This window comes from Manacus candei, unplaced genomic scaffold (genome assembly GCF_025592945.1).
Source record: "Manacus candei isolate 608988 ecotype Guabito, Panama unplaced genomic scaffold, ASM2559294v1 h1tg000049l, whole genome shotgun sequence".
Lineage (NCBI taxonomy): Eukaryota > Metazoa > Chordata > Aves > Passeriformes > Pipridae > Manacus > Manacus candei.
The window spans coordinates 11,297,987-11,314,073 of NW_026138097.1; the positions used below are offsets into that span (position 1 = coordinate 11,297,987).

The 16,087-nt window shown below is 39.2% G+C and overlaps 1 protein-coding gene across 3 annotated transcripts in view; it reads right to left on the reverse strand.

Annotated features, from left to right (window-relative positions):
- Positions 1-2,391: 2,391 nt before the first annotated feature.
- Positions 2,392-16,087, reverse strand: part of RNF182 (ring finger protein 182) — a 37,126-nt gene continuing 23,430 nt past the window's right edge. For 2 of the 3 annotated variants that reach the window (XM_051799271.1, XM_051799273.1), the window contains one exon: positions 2,392-12,003. In XM_051799271.1, the coding sequence (XP_051655231.1) occupies positions 11,052-11,789 (738 nt within the window). In that variant the 5' untranslated portion in view covers positions 11,790-12,003 and the 3' untranslated portion in view covers positions 2,392-11,051. Of the gene's footprint in view, positions 12,004-13,453; positions 13,668-16,087 lie in introns of all 3 variants that reach the window. The other variant, XM_051799272.1, reaches the window with a different exon arrangement.

Here is a 16,087-nt window from a genome sequence, read left to right on the forward strand (position 1 = left end):
TTTCCTTAAGACACCTAGCAGTGAGGTAGGCTGGGGTGGCACAGGGAGCTGGGAGAGGACAGGGAAGAAGAGCTATGGGGCTGGCATCTCAGACAGGAAAAGCTGTGTGCTTAGTGCCAGGTGTATACAGGCCACGTGGGGAAGGATGGGAGAAAGTGCTGGAGTTGCCAATGCCTGAGTGCAGCTGCCCTGCAGCTTTACTAGTCGTGTAGCATGGAAGAAAAAGCTGCGCGGACAATGGAAGTTAGTGCTATACCACCAGAGCACAGCACTGCAGCAGGGAGAATACTTCACACAACATAAGCCACCTGTACCAGGTAAACACATGCAGCACTGGGAGTGAAATGCACCATTCCTCTTCATGTTAATGGGAACAAGGGCTTCTTCCCTTGCTGCTGTGTAAAAAGCACACCCTGTGATACCCACAAGGCTCTTCCTCCCAGTTCTCCCTTTGAAGCCAGCTCAGTTTGCTCTGTAGGATTTCCCAGAGGAGTCTGGGCACCACATGGTTCAGCTGCATGTCCTTGGTCAAGGAGACAGTCATGATTCATGTTTCAGACAAGCAGGCACAGCTGGCAGGTAACATCTTTCAGGAAGCATCTCTAAATGTCGTCATTGTTCCAGGCCTGGGAGACAGTCTTCCCAGTCCTCCCCACCCAGTTGCCATGGGGACATACAAACAGGTGATGTTGAGATATGTTTCCCTGCTACTACCAGAGGCTCAGTCCCAGGTCAAAACAGCAACACCTCCAGCAAAACTAACCATCAAATAACTTGCCTTTTGAACAATGTGTCAATGACAAGAGGAATGGGTTTGCATCCCTTTGCAATGCATAAGCAGTTCCTGATATTTTCTGTGTTTGGGTAGGGGAAGAGCTGGCTTTTAGCTCTAACATATCAAGAATATGAGTCTAAGCTTCATTTTTTTTCCTCTTTGGAGGTTCCAGCAATGCTGGCTTAGTGTTAAAAGTTCAGCAGTTTGAATATTCAACAATGTGGCCTATTTTCCCATTTTTTATTTATTTGTTTAGTGCTTTTATCAGTACCGTTCAATAAGGAAACAAAGAACTTCTGAGCAAAAATCACATTCTCTCTCATTTCTTAATGTACTGCACTTGATTTCCTAAACCTATGCATCAGGTTGTGTTGTGAAAAAACAGGGGAAATATCTGAAATTCTGTGGTGGTAAAAATAAAGCCAAAAAGACACTTCATGTCTGAATCTGCCACGGAACAAAACAAATGCCCAAATTTTAATTTGAACTTTTATTTCTACACTAGAAAGAGGGATAGCTAGTATACCACCATCTTTTTCCAAGGATGGTTTACTCTCAGCTAAGAGTGGGATTAGCCTACAACCCACGGTCCAAATATCTGCAAGCTGAGGCTCTGAATATCAGAAAGCTTATCAGTTCTGGGCTATCCCTCAGTTTAACACAGAGAAAAGGAAGTAAAGTGTGGCAGGTGAAGTTTTGCAATTTAAAAAATAAAGAAGCACTGCATGAGTTTTATATCTAACCATCACTAAACCAAAGTCTCATCCATTCAAAATGCAAATTACATCAGTGGCCACATACTGCATAATGTGAATAAATCTTCTTATTCTGCCCACTACTACTAAAATCACATACTACGCTCCTGGGAGTTGTGCTCCTATATGGTCCAGCTGTACCTGAAGCCAGCAGAGTAACACAACATACTTACTCCCTGTAGTCCTGCTAAAAGAGGGAATAATTCATGCCAGGGGAGTGTGTGTTTGCCGAGCAGGTGCATTTCCCTGTGCACATGTGTGTGCAAATCCCATTCCCATCCCCTGTGACCAGATTCTACTGACACCTCTCTGATAACATGGGCGATGGCCTGCAGCTTGCAGCCTTCAAAAGCAGCAAACACTAGCGGACTCAGGTTTTAGAGATGCCTGTACTAAGGGATTCCAGGCAAGAACATCCTTCTCTAAACCAGGAATCGGCCCTGTGTTTTTAAAAACAGTCAGTTGGCAAGGTCAGAAAATGTAGGAATCCAATGCAAAATACATGCTCCAAAGTACTTTCTGGCTGCTACTTGGAATGCTCCCTCATACATGTTCCTGTCATTTTATCTTAAAAATACATGGTTGAGTGATCATCTAGAAATCTGCCTAGCTTCGGTTTTTTTTTTTTTCCAATCTTCCTTTACACAAAATACTTTACATTCTCATGCAATAAACAGAAATATTTTGTCTTACTGCGTTAAAACACTGTGAAATATACTCACCTTCACATACTCACCTTCAGTCTATTTTTTAAAATTCCAATGAGTAACAGGAATGAAATCTGAAAGACTCAGGCATTAAGAAATATGCTTATCATGAGAAATCTTTACTGAAAAATTAAATTTTTATTGAGTCAAACAATTGCTTTTACATTAGTACTTCATTATTTCAGATAGGAATAGTTATACTTTTGCCATTTGCTACCATGTTATAGTTTCCTTGTCTACAAGATTATATTTCATCGTTCCACTCCTGAAATAAAAACAAACAAAATGAACACCCCACACTGTGACTTTTCTTCATAGACCTAAAAAAGACAGCTACAGAAGGCAAAGTTACAGCAGCCAAACTCCTCTCATAAAACTCATGTTATGTTTGGTAAGCCTCAAGCTCATCTGGAATTTGAAATCAGTGGATTTTTGGTGGCAAAGTAAAGCAATATATGATTAGATATTCTGGGAGTTTTCTTCAGTTTGTTGGACCAAGAATTTCACACTACAATGTGTTCATAATTTGCTGGAACATACACACATATTTTTCACATTCTACCTGTCTTTGCGCATTATTTCTACAATGTCTTGTCTTGTCAAGTTAGATACAGCTATTTATCCTCTCCACCCAAGCCATATTGTGTGATCGAGCCTCTTTCTCCACCTCCTATTTTTTTTTTAAAACCCCTTTTCTTCCCCCCAATTTTCAGAACCTACTTCTGAAATCTCATTAACTACCTGCATTATTCATACAGCCTCACTGACCTGGTTTTATTGTTTTCTTGCATTACCAAAACAAACAAAAAAAGCTATCAAAGATTTGCAGCTGATCCTGGAAGGACCAAAAAAGTTTCAGCCATAGAATTTTATTCTTCACTGAGAGAAAATGAGCCCTATCCAGTTTTAATGCAATAATAATGTTTTCTTGGAGTCACTCAGTTTTTCTAACTAAAAGCAGGAACAAAGGTGGAACAGTGATGTCCTCCAGAGGCTGCAAGGAGCCTTCCGTGGAGCCCAGGACAGCAAGCTCCTGAGCCCCCTGCTTGCATCTGGTAAGGCAGACAATGAAGGCAGAAACTCCCAACTTTTGCCCTACCTGTATGGCAGTATGAAGGACCCTACCCTCTAAACAGCATTATTATTTTTATTTTATTTTTAGTTTATTTTATCTGACAGCATCTCCTCTTCTTGGAATGAAGAAAGGAGAACACGAAAAAGGCCACAAGTCTTGAGGAAATAAAAGATTAAGTACAAGACATTTTTAAAAAAAAGTATTCTTGCAATAAAAAGGCTGTAGTTTGGGATGGCTGCAGCAAGTGGGTGAGGTAGGCACACTACTACGGCAGAGAGAGAAGGCATTCTACAGCACTTGCTGATGAGTAGCTGCTCAGTCCAGCAATATCAGGCCATGTGCTTAATAGAGCTAAAATCTGCACAGTCTATGCCAAGATTAAATTAAATATTTTCCTGGAATCTACTGTCTCCTGTACCCATGTGAACTGGAAAATTTAAGCAGAAAGATTAGAATGCACAGGATAAATATATGTTAGGAAGTTTATCAATACACATCCATATAATGCATGATATATAAAGTAACAATAATCAAGTGTAACACCTCAGATGAGCCGTCAGGAACAATATCAACGACAAAGTGATTTCCACGGTCATGGCAGTACAGATTTCTTACATGGTCACATGATTTTTTAACAAATTACACTAATTAGAACCTATTTCTGAGTGCTTCGTCTCACCTTAAAGTAAAAAAGAAGCAGCAGCAGAAAAGGTTCAGGCAGGTGCAATGGCTGGTGTTGAGCACAGAAAGCCTGCTGCCTAAGGAGAGATCAAAAAGACTTGGATCTTCAGCTTGGACAAGAGACAGCCAAGGAGAAGTATGAGGGATAAAATCACGTTGTCAATATTTCTAAAGACAGATGAAGTTCTATGGGGTGTAGAGGAAACAATCTGCCATCATATCTCAGAACTGCTTTTCCTATTGGAAAAAATGGGGGACATATAGCAAGTGTCTTATGAGTTTTCAAGACAAAGCAGACCTTTTCCACAAAGCATATAATTAAATTGTGGGACTCTGTGCTGTGGGACTTTTTAGATGCCAAGACTATAAATGGGTTAAAAACAACACTTAAAAGAATTAACAGAAATCCATGGGCAAGAATCAAACCCACAGACAGACACACCCTCCATCTCAAGAGATCTCCAAACTGCAGATTGCTATAAATTAGGAGGTATATGAAAGCTCACCATGCATGTGGGCTGTTCATGTACTTTTTTACATGCACCCACTACAGTTCTTAGATTAGAGGGACCCAGCGGACCTTCCACCTGACCCAGAGTCAGCATAAAGCATAGTACCACTTTTTTAAAGTAAGTATCTTGCGAAACCATATAAAATCCATTTGTCCACCTAGGATTTCCTTAGTCACACTGCTCCTTCTTGTCCTTTGAGACAGGCAGAGGATTATCTAATATGTTGTAATTAAATCAGAAATGCACAGTTTCTGTTGTCAAGACATGAGTCACTTTTTCATGCAGAGATCCGATTCCAGTGACGCAGTTGCAAAGGCATCTTTTCAAACTCTTTACCGTTGAATTGAATTTTTTTCTGAGCTAAGCTGTCAGCAAAAACTGCTGAGCAGTGAGTGGCAATCAATTCAGCCTTGTCTCTCAACAAGTTAAGAGTTTTGACATAGTGCTGTTCTCACATAGAGGCTTGCTTATGAAAATGACATTTAAATGCTTTTTTTAAAAGCATACTTTTATAAAATCATCCACTTTTAGAAAGAAAATGTCTAAAGAAGTAGGCTGTTTGCCTCAGCACCTCTTGAAATTTCAGTAATATTGCCGTGCATGCACTTGAGAAGATGCATTTCTTCAGTTTGACTTGACATTTTTCACTCCCTAATGTAGAAAGCAGTGTGAGCCAGGACTTGCCAGGAAATGTCTACTGGTACATGGCACACCATCTCAGTGAAGTATTAGCTGTTCAGCAACTGGTTGCTTATCCCTTGTGTTACTTGAACAACAAGGATTATGAACTATTCAGCTACAGTATGAAATGGATAAATATAATACATTTCCCAGATCTTATAAAAGTTAAAACAGTGGGTAGAGAATAAAGGGTTTACATTATGCAAAAGAAAAAACTGGGATCAGTATGAAGCAAACATTTCCTAACAAAGAAGCCTATTAAACAGCTAAAAAGTCCCTTGTGGGAAGAAGTGGAGGCCTCATCACTTGACATATTTAAAAACAGACTAGACAAAGCATTCATCTCTACAGGGACAGAGGAAATGGATAAAATTACTTATTAGGCTTTTTTCTACCCATCTCTGATTTCTATGATTTAATACATCTTTTAAAATGCAAACCACATTACACAAGCAAAAGGCTGAAAAACAATAAAACAGTTTTTAATTGTACTGTTGCCCAGCACAATGAAACTTGATTTAAAATTAAATTTATGCTAGCAATTCAGACTGCAAGATGACTTCTCTTTGTTTAAGGTCTAGCACTGAAAGCTTTGCTACTGGCACACATGCCTCTAAAAAGATGATTTAGCATCCCCAGACTGGGGATATGTTCTTTGTGCCAGAACTCTTTATAAACTGTGACGGTTCAACTTTTGACAAGGGTAGCTGATGCAAAAGGCAGAATGGTGCTTTAGAGAAAAGCAGTGGAATACGGGGTTTGTGCCTAAGGTCTGGCAGACTTATAAACTCCCTCAGGAATCTCCAGCACTAGATATTTACTGATGTCACTCAAAGCATGACATCTAATCTGCTATCATGAAAATAAAAATAGACTCTCAGAACAGTTTCTTTCTATCACTTTGAATATATTAAAATTATTTCAAAATTTTCAGGGTTTTTTTCCCACTTTTTTTTCTTTTTTTAATCCTTGAAGGCACTGCTCTATTTAAAATAAAGTATACCATCTTGTTCTGTAGAAATATGAAGAAATATGGAAAAAACCAACCCTGACAAACCTAAGGATAGTCAAAATGACCCTGTTTAAGAGCGTAACACTGTGGACCTTTCACTCCACCCACCATCCACACAGGAAGATGAAATCATGATGTAGAACTCCTGAAGAAGAAATCACAATGCACAGCTGAAGTGAACTGTCCCAGAGATAACGCTGGGGTGGGTGTTGAATCATAGCGGTCCTCAGGCCTCTCACTATTTTTGAACCAGCCAAGAAAAGGCAAGATGTGGCCACATGTTTTCCTTGCTTTGACATCAAAACTATTTTAACAACATGCTGCCATTTCCCCTCTGCAGCCTGTTCACTCTTGCATCCTGGCTGCAATTTACCATCTTTTCAGTATTAGTCTTGTTGTGCTAGACTGGGTTGCAAACTCAGTGTAGTAGAAAATATTACTTCATTTCAAAATACTGTTTACCCACAGTTCAATGTAGTCTTGTCCCAGAAGAGGGGGCAGAAAAGTAAGGGGAACAGTTAATTTAATCTATCCCTAGAACCAGCTAGAATTAAGAAAAACAATGGTCCAGTACCTGAATGACAAGGACCTCCCTCAGAAATATCATCCACCTTCCTGTGAACCTCCTCCATTCCTTTTCCTCTGGTTGAAGTGATGTGTGGTCATTTAGCTGGAAAGCTGTGTTTTCCTGTACTGTGCTTATCTGTTTGGCTGTGGGCTGCCAGACTTATCTGTACCTTCAGGTAATAAAGTCTGTTCAGAACAGTGTCTATCTGTGGATATATTGTAAAATGTTGGCAACTCTGAAGTTTGCAGATGGTGTTATCAGGACAAGCATTTGCCTATTTTAAACAACTTCCTCATGAGGGGAAGAGGAGGGGCAGATACTGGTCTCTTCTCTGTGGTGAACAGTGACAGAACCTGAGGAAATGGCCTGAAGTTGTGGCAGGGAAGGTTTAGGTTAGATGTTAGAAAAGTTTTTCACCCAGAGGGCCCTGAACAGGCTCCCCAGGGAAGTGGTCACAGCACCAAGCCTGACAGAATTCAAGAAACATTTGGATGATACACTCAGGCACATCCCATGACTCTTGGGGATGGTCCTGTGCAGGGATAGGAGTTGGACTTGTTGATCCTTGTGGGTCCTTTCCAACCCATCATATTCTGTGAATCTGTGATTCTGTGAAGTGTTTTATATTAGCATGTAGAGTTTTGTGGGCATATAATTGATACAGTAGGACAAACTCCCAATGCAGCTAAATCAAATCAGCCCTTATTTTGGGAGTATGCCCAAATCTAAGTATGTCTTTAAATTAGAATAAAGTTCAATACTTTGCCATTTGGAAAGTAAAAACACTCAACTGTAATTTTAATTACCAAATGAATTTTAAACTCCAGAAGAGTCAGTTTGAAAAACAATAAACTGTTTGCAGCAGCTGTACCCCAAAATCCTTATTTAAAACACAGCCCCTTTGTCCAGGCATAGACCCATCTCTGCTTTGCACAGTTTCTCAGCCACAGCACAACCCCAGTCCCGCATCCTATTTAATTGTTCTTTAGGCTCTTGGGCTCAGGCCACACTGGCAGAGCTTCATCCCTCACTGAGTCTCGCTCAGAGGATGGTCCAGCTCAGAACATCCTTCCTATGTTGTGTCCAGCAGCTGCTACTGCATCATCCTGCCCCAGCCTTCAGGGGATATCACTATATCACACTGTAAATGAGCAGCTGGTGAGGATGCAGTCTGCCTCCATAGGATAAGCAGGAATTAAAAAAAAAAAATCTCATTTGGACAAAATTAATCCTGTAGTAATGAATTTATAATACTTTTTACCTGGTTGAGTCATATGTCTGGTCATAGCAGGAATAAATCCCACTGAAAGGGAATTGCCTGGGTGTGCAGGCAGTATTTTACAACCACAGGAGCCATTACTTTCCAGGAAGAGAAAAACAGTCAGAGAAAGAGAAGGAAAAGCAGGCAGCCAAGTATGCCAGACTTGATTTTAGCCCCATTTACATTGATTTCATCAGTTATTCCACTGCAGAGGACACAAGAGTTTTCAGTTCTAACTCTTAAGGATGGTAGAGAATAAAAGTAAGAGAAGAGTAATATCTGAAGTTCCTCTAGTCTCACAGCAAATATCTTCTCCACAAATAATTGAGATTTACCTCCCAGCAATTCTTAATGGTCATACTGTAAGTCATATAGGTATTTTACGACACCAAAGCTGTAATAATGTGCTCTGGGTGAGCAGCAGAATAGCTATACAATCAGTATGTTTTTGCACGCTTGGATTTTTGATTGGGTTAGTATTGCAGCACAGCCTAAAACAGCAGTATAAATTTAATGGGCTGGCAGTCTTAAAAGTAGGGAAGTATAATAACAGGTGTATTTATTTTTGCTGTGATATGTAACTGATACCACTGCGTCAGCCTAATCTTGCTGAGATTAGGCTCTCTTTTGAAACAGAAAAGAAAATACCTGGTACTGGACCTAAGATAAACTTAGTCAGATGAAAATCAAAAGGAAAAGACAACAGGTAGCACTGTAGAACATGTTGTGCAAAGGTAATACATATATATCACATATTTGCAAAACCTACTTCCTCTATCAGTCAGCCCTTTATTAGAGACACTGTATTCAGACAAATTGAACAAATCCTAAAACATGTAAATCCCTAACACTACAAATACATCTTTTCCCAAAGTTATGAAGTACTATAAAACCACATAGGTTTCTTTTTTTCTTGCTTTTTGACATGATTGTTGTTGGATACTTAAAATTTATGAGTTCATAGATGAGTCAAACCTTGCACTATACCAGAAATGGAGATGATACCTCTTCTAACTACATGTGCTTTACCACAGACGTTAAAAACAATTACTTAGGAATAGTTATTTCTAGGAATTCTGAAAATATTTTAGTTATAATTATTGTCATTACAGAAAAGTCTGAAACATTTCCTTTAATCATTCAATACACAGCTCCATAACCCCAAACACTTGAAAACTATAACTTTGCTATGTTTTCTTCTTACATATGTGTCTATATGTACATACACACACATATATACGCACTATTAGAAACTGAGTGTCGAGAAAAGCAGAACCTTTACATTTTCTTATTTTTCTCTATGTTTGCAATAGGAATATAACTGTAGATACCACTTTTGCCATCTACAAAAATTGGACCAGCTTAATTTCAGATCCTCTTGACAGACACAACAACCACTTAGGCTCTGCTTTTCCCACTGTCATTTTTCATTCTTACCAAAGTCTGTTAGCTCTAAGAGTATATTGTTGGGTCATACATTCAGTTTTCATGCAACAAACCCATCTCCCTTTTACACTGCCCCGAAATTACTAAATCTTGTGCCTAAAACCAGCCTTGCACTGCTCAACTCCGTTTCAGCTTTTACTCTGCTGTGCACAGGAAAACCAGTTTGCAGTTGTGGCATTGACTAGACCTAGTTATACACATAAACATTAAATATTACTTATTTTTGTGCTCTTCCAGTAGTTCAAAAAGTAGCCTAAACCATGCAACATATAAGCACGTCTTACAGGGCCTGGGTCTATTTGCGGAATGATAAATTATCAGTAATTCCTCTGAGCCCCACTAATCAAGGCATTCTAATTGCCACATCTAGAATGCCATCAACTGACAATGGTGACAGAGGGAGTTCAGAATATTAAACATTTTGAAGAACTATGCCTTAAACTGAAACCTTCCTAAAGTCATAGTATCTCCTCAAATTGCTCATTCTGTGAACTCAGAAAGAGAAAAAAAATGAACAAAAAACCAGTTAATCATTTCAGAACTTTTTTCCAATTTGTATTAGTGATTAAAGATCCATTTCCTAATGGTTGGGAATAAAAGTCTATCTTGAGAGCTGAAGTCACATAAGTCAAATTCTCCAGCATAACTACCACAGAGTACCTGTGCATGAGGTTGTTCATTTGTTAGGAGGACTAGTGGCTTGGAAATGTGGGGTGGTTGTGGAAATACTGAAAGGGAGGGTAAGCACAACAGAACATATCTAGAGAAGTCTGCAGAGCTCTGAACTCTCAAAGGGAAGCCCTAAGGTGTATGTACACTGAAATAAGTGCACCTGGAGAACAGCAAATATGTGGCTGGGTCCCCGGAAATACTCACTAGCAGGAATATTTCACAGTGAGCTGCAACTGTGTGATAAGAAAAATAGGCTTCCTTTTGGGGAAAGTGTTCTGGAGATGTTTTTAGATGGTAAAAAAAGATTCCTCATTTTGCAAAATATGGCGAGACTATAACCATTGGCCTCCTACATGTATTTTTGCTGTAACGAGAACTTAAAAAAGCAATGGTAGCTTGTCTTATTCTTCATTTAATATTAACTAACAAAGTGATTTAATTTGTTTTAAGCAAAAATGGATGATAAACAACAGATATTCCAAAGCATGAGATGCTTTGGGTGAAGACATGCGGTACTTGGACCTGGAAGGTGCCTGTTACATTAATTTCTTTTAGGTGGATCCTGCAGCCTGGACTGACTTGATGAAGCCAACAGAAAGCAAAGGGCTACTCATTTGAACAGTGGCAGCAGTAGGCGGCACCAAGTTTGGCAATTTTGCTTTATCCCTTTCTAAAACTTGGCCTTTGAAAATCAACATGTAAATTTTATTTCCAATTTTTAGCTCAAAAAAAAGCTCTGGGTAGGGGGAATCAAATTCAGTAGGGGAAAAAAAAGGACCATATAACTAGGGCTACTGCTTCCATTTAGTGGGATGGACAACAATAAGAATAAATAAGAATACAAAGACAGGATAAATCAACTATGCTACACATCTGGTAATACATCTTATTTTACTATATTTGTTATCAAGATGACATGCAGTCTAGAACTTCATGGCAAACACACTGGCAAAAGCCATAAATCATGAGAATAACAAGGCTCGAAGGAACAAGGCTTACAAAGACAACCCCAAGGGTAACTTTCTTAGATACCAGTAAATAAATCCCTAAAGGCAAGGAACTAAAGTACAGCAAACCTAGCAACCACACTAGCACCCGAATTGAGGTCTGGAAGAGCAAGGATGTGCAGTTCCACACTGTCCAGTTGTGGGACACGGTTGCAACAGAGTCAAAACTTGTAGGCCTGTAAAATTCCACCACGGGGGTTGAGTTCAGAGTCTGGGGACTTTCTCTTTGTACTTCCATGATTGTTATAACCAGGCAATTAGAAGAGGTGTGAGAAGGGCTAACTAGAGATGCCAGCCTTTTGGGAGTCAGCAACAGTTCCGTTGGGTTGTCTGGTAGGCACTTCTTTCCCTTTCCCCCGCAAGCTAAATTTAGAAGGATATTGTTGTCATCAGGAAGACTACTAACCTCATCATCTGGCAGGCATGTTTCAAACCTGCAAAACGGGCACACTATGACTCCTTGTGGGGAATCACCAAAGTCTATGATCTTGCAAAGGCATTTGGCACATACTCTGTGACAACACTCCAGCACTTTTGGTTTTCTCTGTCGCAAGTTATAGCGGTTGTAACATATCTTGCACTCAAGCTCATCTGAGCTCTGGGTCTCCAGGGACTCCTCTGGTAGCTGAGTGGTCATTTCTTCAGATGGTTTTTAGACTTGCAGAAAGAGAAGTCAAGGGATGAAGAGGTCAGTCAGTCTTGTCTTAGAACTTTTTCCTATCACACATCTCAAACAGGAAAAAAGGAGAAAGGAGATGACATCATCGAAAAGCATCAGTAGGCATCATCCATTTTCAACTTCTGCTAGAGACTGTGCGCTGCATGTCCTTTACTCTGAGCCAGGCACCCATCTGAAAAAAACAAGTGGAATTTTTGGGGAAGGCAAAGGAAAAAGCAGGAAAGGAAAAGGGAAGGGGAAAGGAAAAGGGAAAGGGAGAAAGAGAGGGAGAAGGCAAGGGAGAGGGAGAGGCAAAGGGACAGCTTTAGCAGGTGAAATATACAAGTTTTACTTTTTACAAGATCAGCTTTCTTTGCTAAAAGTACCTCTAAGGTAGTTTTTTCCTGTGGCATATGGGGCCTATATAACAGTCATGCTGATAAAATGGCATCATGCTGCACAGATTTGTTTTAGACTTGTAGCTCTGACTGGCTCAGCCCATGAATTTCTCAGCAGAAGATGCAATCTGATCACTGACCTGTGACAGTTTGTTTAAATTCTGGTTTCCTAAGGAAATGAGACCCGACTCCTGGAGCTTTTGGTCTTTCCTGGTAACTTGTGAACCCGCTGACCAATTTCAAACAAATCAGCAGAGGGGCCACAGTACTGAAGATAATTAAGTTTCTGAAAGGAAATGAACACTGGCAATTGGGTAGAGGAGAGATATTTATGATATCTACCATTTTATCCTGGGGGGTAATGGCCAGCCAGCAAACCCCTCTCTCTGCTCTGAACGGGCAACATGCTGTCTGTTGCTAAGCCAGAGAGGAGTACAACCCAGGGGGAAACTGGTGATATTCTGGGGAAATAAAGAGTTTGTGGGAGTGGAGTAGGTATGAAAGAGGGCTGGGGTTATTGCAAAGAATTATGTGGGGATCTAGGTACAATTTGGAAAAGATCAGGCTTTATTAATTTTTCTGCTTGTGGAACAGCTCATTTTCTCCACCCAGCTGTGGGGCACATGATTACAAAAATGAGTGTTCTTTAGCTTGCAACAAATGTCTCCTTGGATATGTGGCTGCTAGGGTGAAAGCTAACGTGTCTCTCAAGGGCATTTGCCAGATGCACTGGTTTTTGAGTGTTTCATGACTGTGACAGCTGTTTCACACCTCAGCTGAGGAGAGGTCTGTGGCACACTTGCGGTGCTGCATGCCCACTCTGCGCAGCAGTTTTGCTACCAGACCCATCAGCTGCCCTTAAACAAATGTCATATTTTGTAATCATGCATTTTCATGACTTCAGGAAACAGTCCTTGTATTATAAACAAGAAATTAATCAGGACTATATACTCTGGAGATCAAAAGTCACCAGCATTTAAAAAAGCAGCTCTATCTGACAGAAGACAAAAACTTGCTTGAGATTCAGGCATATCACAGCATTGCATTTTGCATGCTTTCTAACTCATGTCTTCAAGTGCTAGAGTAGCAGGGAACTTGCCACAGTCAAATGATGGGGTCAGCACTTGTGTCTGGCTGCCTTTTGCATTATCAATTAATATCACGCACACTGAATATGAAAAAGTTGCCTCTTTCAATAAACTTATTTCTTGACTACGCATTTCAGTAAATGTCTGATTCCTTTACCTTTTCCTAGGGAAGTTTTTACTCACTCCTAGCATTCAGATCTTTGTCCTTTTTTTTTTTTTTTTGAGGTCAATGCAGGAAGCAATTCTTTTAAGCAATGTTATCCTTCCATCAATACATTTTACCTGCCAACCATCAGGTACAGTAAAGTCTCTTTCATGGGCCTCTTCTTCTTACTGTGCTTTAAGTATTTTCTGTTCTCTCTCTTAACTTTCTGTAAATCCATCAGAGAATGGAAAGACATAACAGAGAAGGATATATAACTTCTATAAGCAACATAATTTCTAAAACTCATCTCCTGGATTTTAAAACAAAGATGTAAACATCAGACAATCCAGTAACAAAAAACCCATGACAACATAGTGAACAAACCCCACATATTTCTGTAAGAATTGTTAGAGACATGGCCCCCTCCCCATTCAATTATCTCAATAACTCTTTCCCTGCCTCTTCCAACTTATTTCTTTAGTGGCCTAAATGTTTTCATCTCTGTCTGACTGTTGTTTTTATTATTTGTACTGTGACTACATTTGTGGTGTGTTCCATTAGGCAAGGCAAACACAAGACCAACCATCCACAGTTTTCAAAGTGTACAAGCTAAACATCATCTAAGACACCAAAAGAACATCTTCTACAGAACTTATAACCTATCCTTTATCCTTTGTTACACTGCATACTTCCCTATTAATTTCTACTCCTCTTTTTATTTCATTCCAAATATCATCTTCTAGATGACTTTTAAGTAGATATAAATGTCATGAGATGCTAACTTTCCAAAGGATAAAGAAACCACAAAATGGACCAAAAAAAGTGAAATGCCAGCCTACAGGAAGGCAAAGCACTGCTGAAAAATTAAGAAACTAAACAAAAAAGCAGTTGTTTTTAACTTTTACCTCTTGAATATCATTTGTCTTCTATACCTGAGGTGAATTAGGATTATTAACAAGCTAAGGCTGGCAAACATTGTCCTATGATATAAGACTAGATTCATGATAAACCAAAAATCTTCCAGAAAATGTGTCTGCTTCTTATCGAAAATTATGACCTTTCTCTGAAAACTCCCAACTTGAAAAATCTTTGTATTTTAGTGTTTATCTTTCTAATTAGTATGACCAGCTTTTCACAAAAACCAGCCTGCTTTCCAACCAATTCTATTTGGACATGGATCACTTCCCTCTGAATCAGCTTTCAAACTGAATGTGTTTTCCTATATGGCTCCTATAAGTGCCAACATTTAGCATTAAAACAAGGAATAGTAAGTCCCTGGGACTAGCAGTGCCCCAGGTGCTAAACTGGGATTATTAGCTCCATGTCCAGAGCACAATGATCCTCCTATTGTAGTTTCTGTCATGAAATAGTCTACAAATTATTTTCAGACTTTTTTTCTTTAATGTTCTGTACCAGACGCTTCACAGAGTCTCTACAAAACATATCCATCAGTAATAAAACATCATTGATTATTTTTTCTTTGGCTAACTTTAGATGTTGGATTTCTCCTTATGTGTCCTAGTGTGAACACTGCTTACTACTATGGGTTATTTAAAAGTCTTTTTCTTTGAAAATTAAAATTCAATCACCAGTTCTTATTAATGCTCTTCATACATTTTTTACCTTCTCAGCTCTGTGGTGGTTTTAGATGCTTCCTCTGACTTTTTTGCTTTTCTGATTTCTTACAGAATTTTTTTATTTTTCCTTCTCAACACCCACTTTCCTGCTCTCTTTTTTTTTCTCTGCTGGGAACTGACACCTTTTCGAATTTAAATAATGCTGCCCTTCTGTTAAATACACCACATACCCTAAAAAGTTCTCTGATCAGAGACTTATTCAAAATATAAGGAAACTGAGGATTTTATAGAAATCTGACTTCAAATTATCCTTATTTCTTGAGGAAATGAAATGTTTCTTGAGAAATATGGCCAGCTGTGTCTTCAAGCAAATTCTACTCTATGTGAAAGATTTTCTAGCTTTTCTTTTGCATGCCTCCCAGGTGGGTATTCACTGGAAGCAGGCAGAATAAGAAATTAAAGAATGCAATAGCTTAACTGCTGCCCCTCTGAATCCTGTTCCCTCACCAAAAAGGTGACAATTCACATACTTCTCCTTGTTGTGTGTTGAAAGCAATACTACACAGAAAAAAAAGTGATTGTGTCTATATGTTCATGTTTTGTCCTCCTCTTCGGGACATGTTTTTTATGATACCGTGAGAAGGTATGTCCCTATTACATGCTCCAATACTCCACTAATATTTGGGCTATTTTAAAATACTGGACTACAACTTGCATGTAGTTGCAACTTCTTTCTGACCTTGACATCCAGGGGGCAGTGAAGTAAAAAGTCCTGAGTGCAAGTCCTATGATGAGCCTAACCTCTTTCTCTTCAACTAAAAAATTGCTAGTGATTGGAGGTCAAAGTGAGGTCCCATGTCTATTTTGAAAGCACTGAGTTTATTTTTATTAATTCTGTTGTTAGTTTAAATCACTCCTTATGTCCAGTTTTCCACTTGAACTTATTTTAGATAGACTTATCTCACCTGCCAACAGACACAGGTTGTAGCCAGGAAAACTTCAATTAGAGACTAGAAAAAAAAATATTTCACAAGGTGTTCAAACACTGGAACAGGTGTCAAGATAGGTA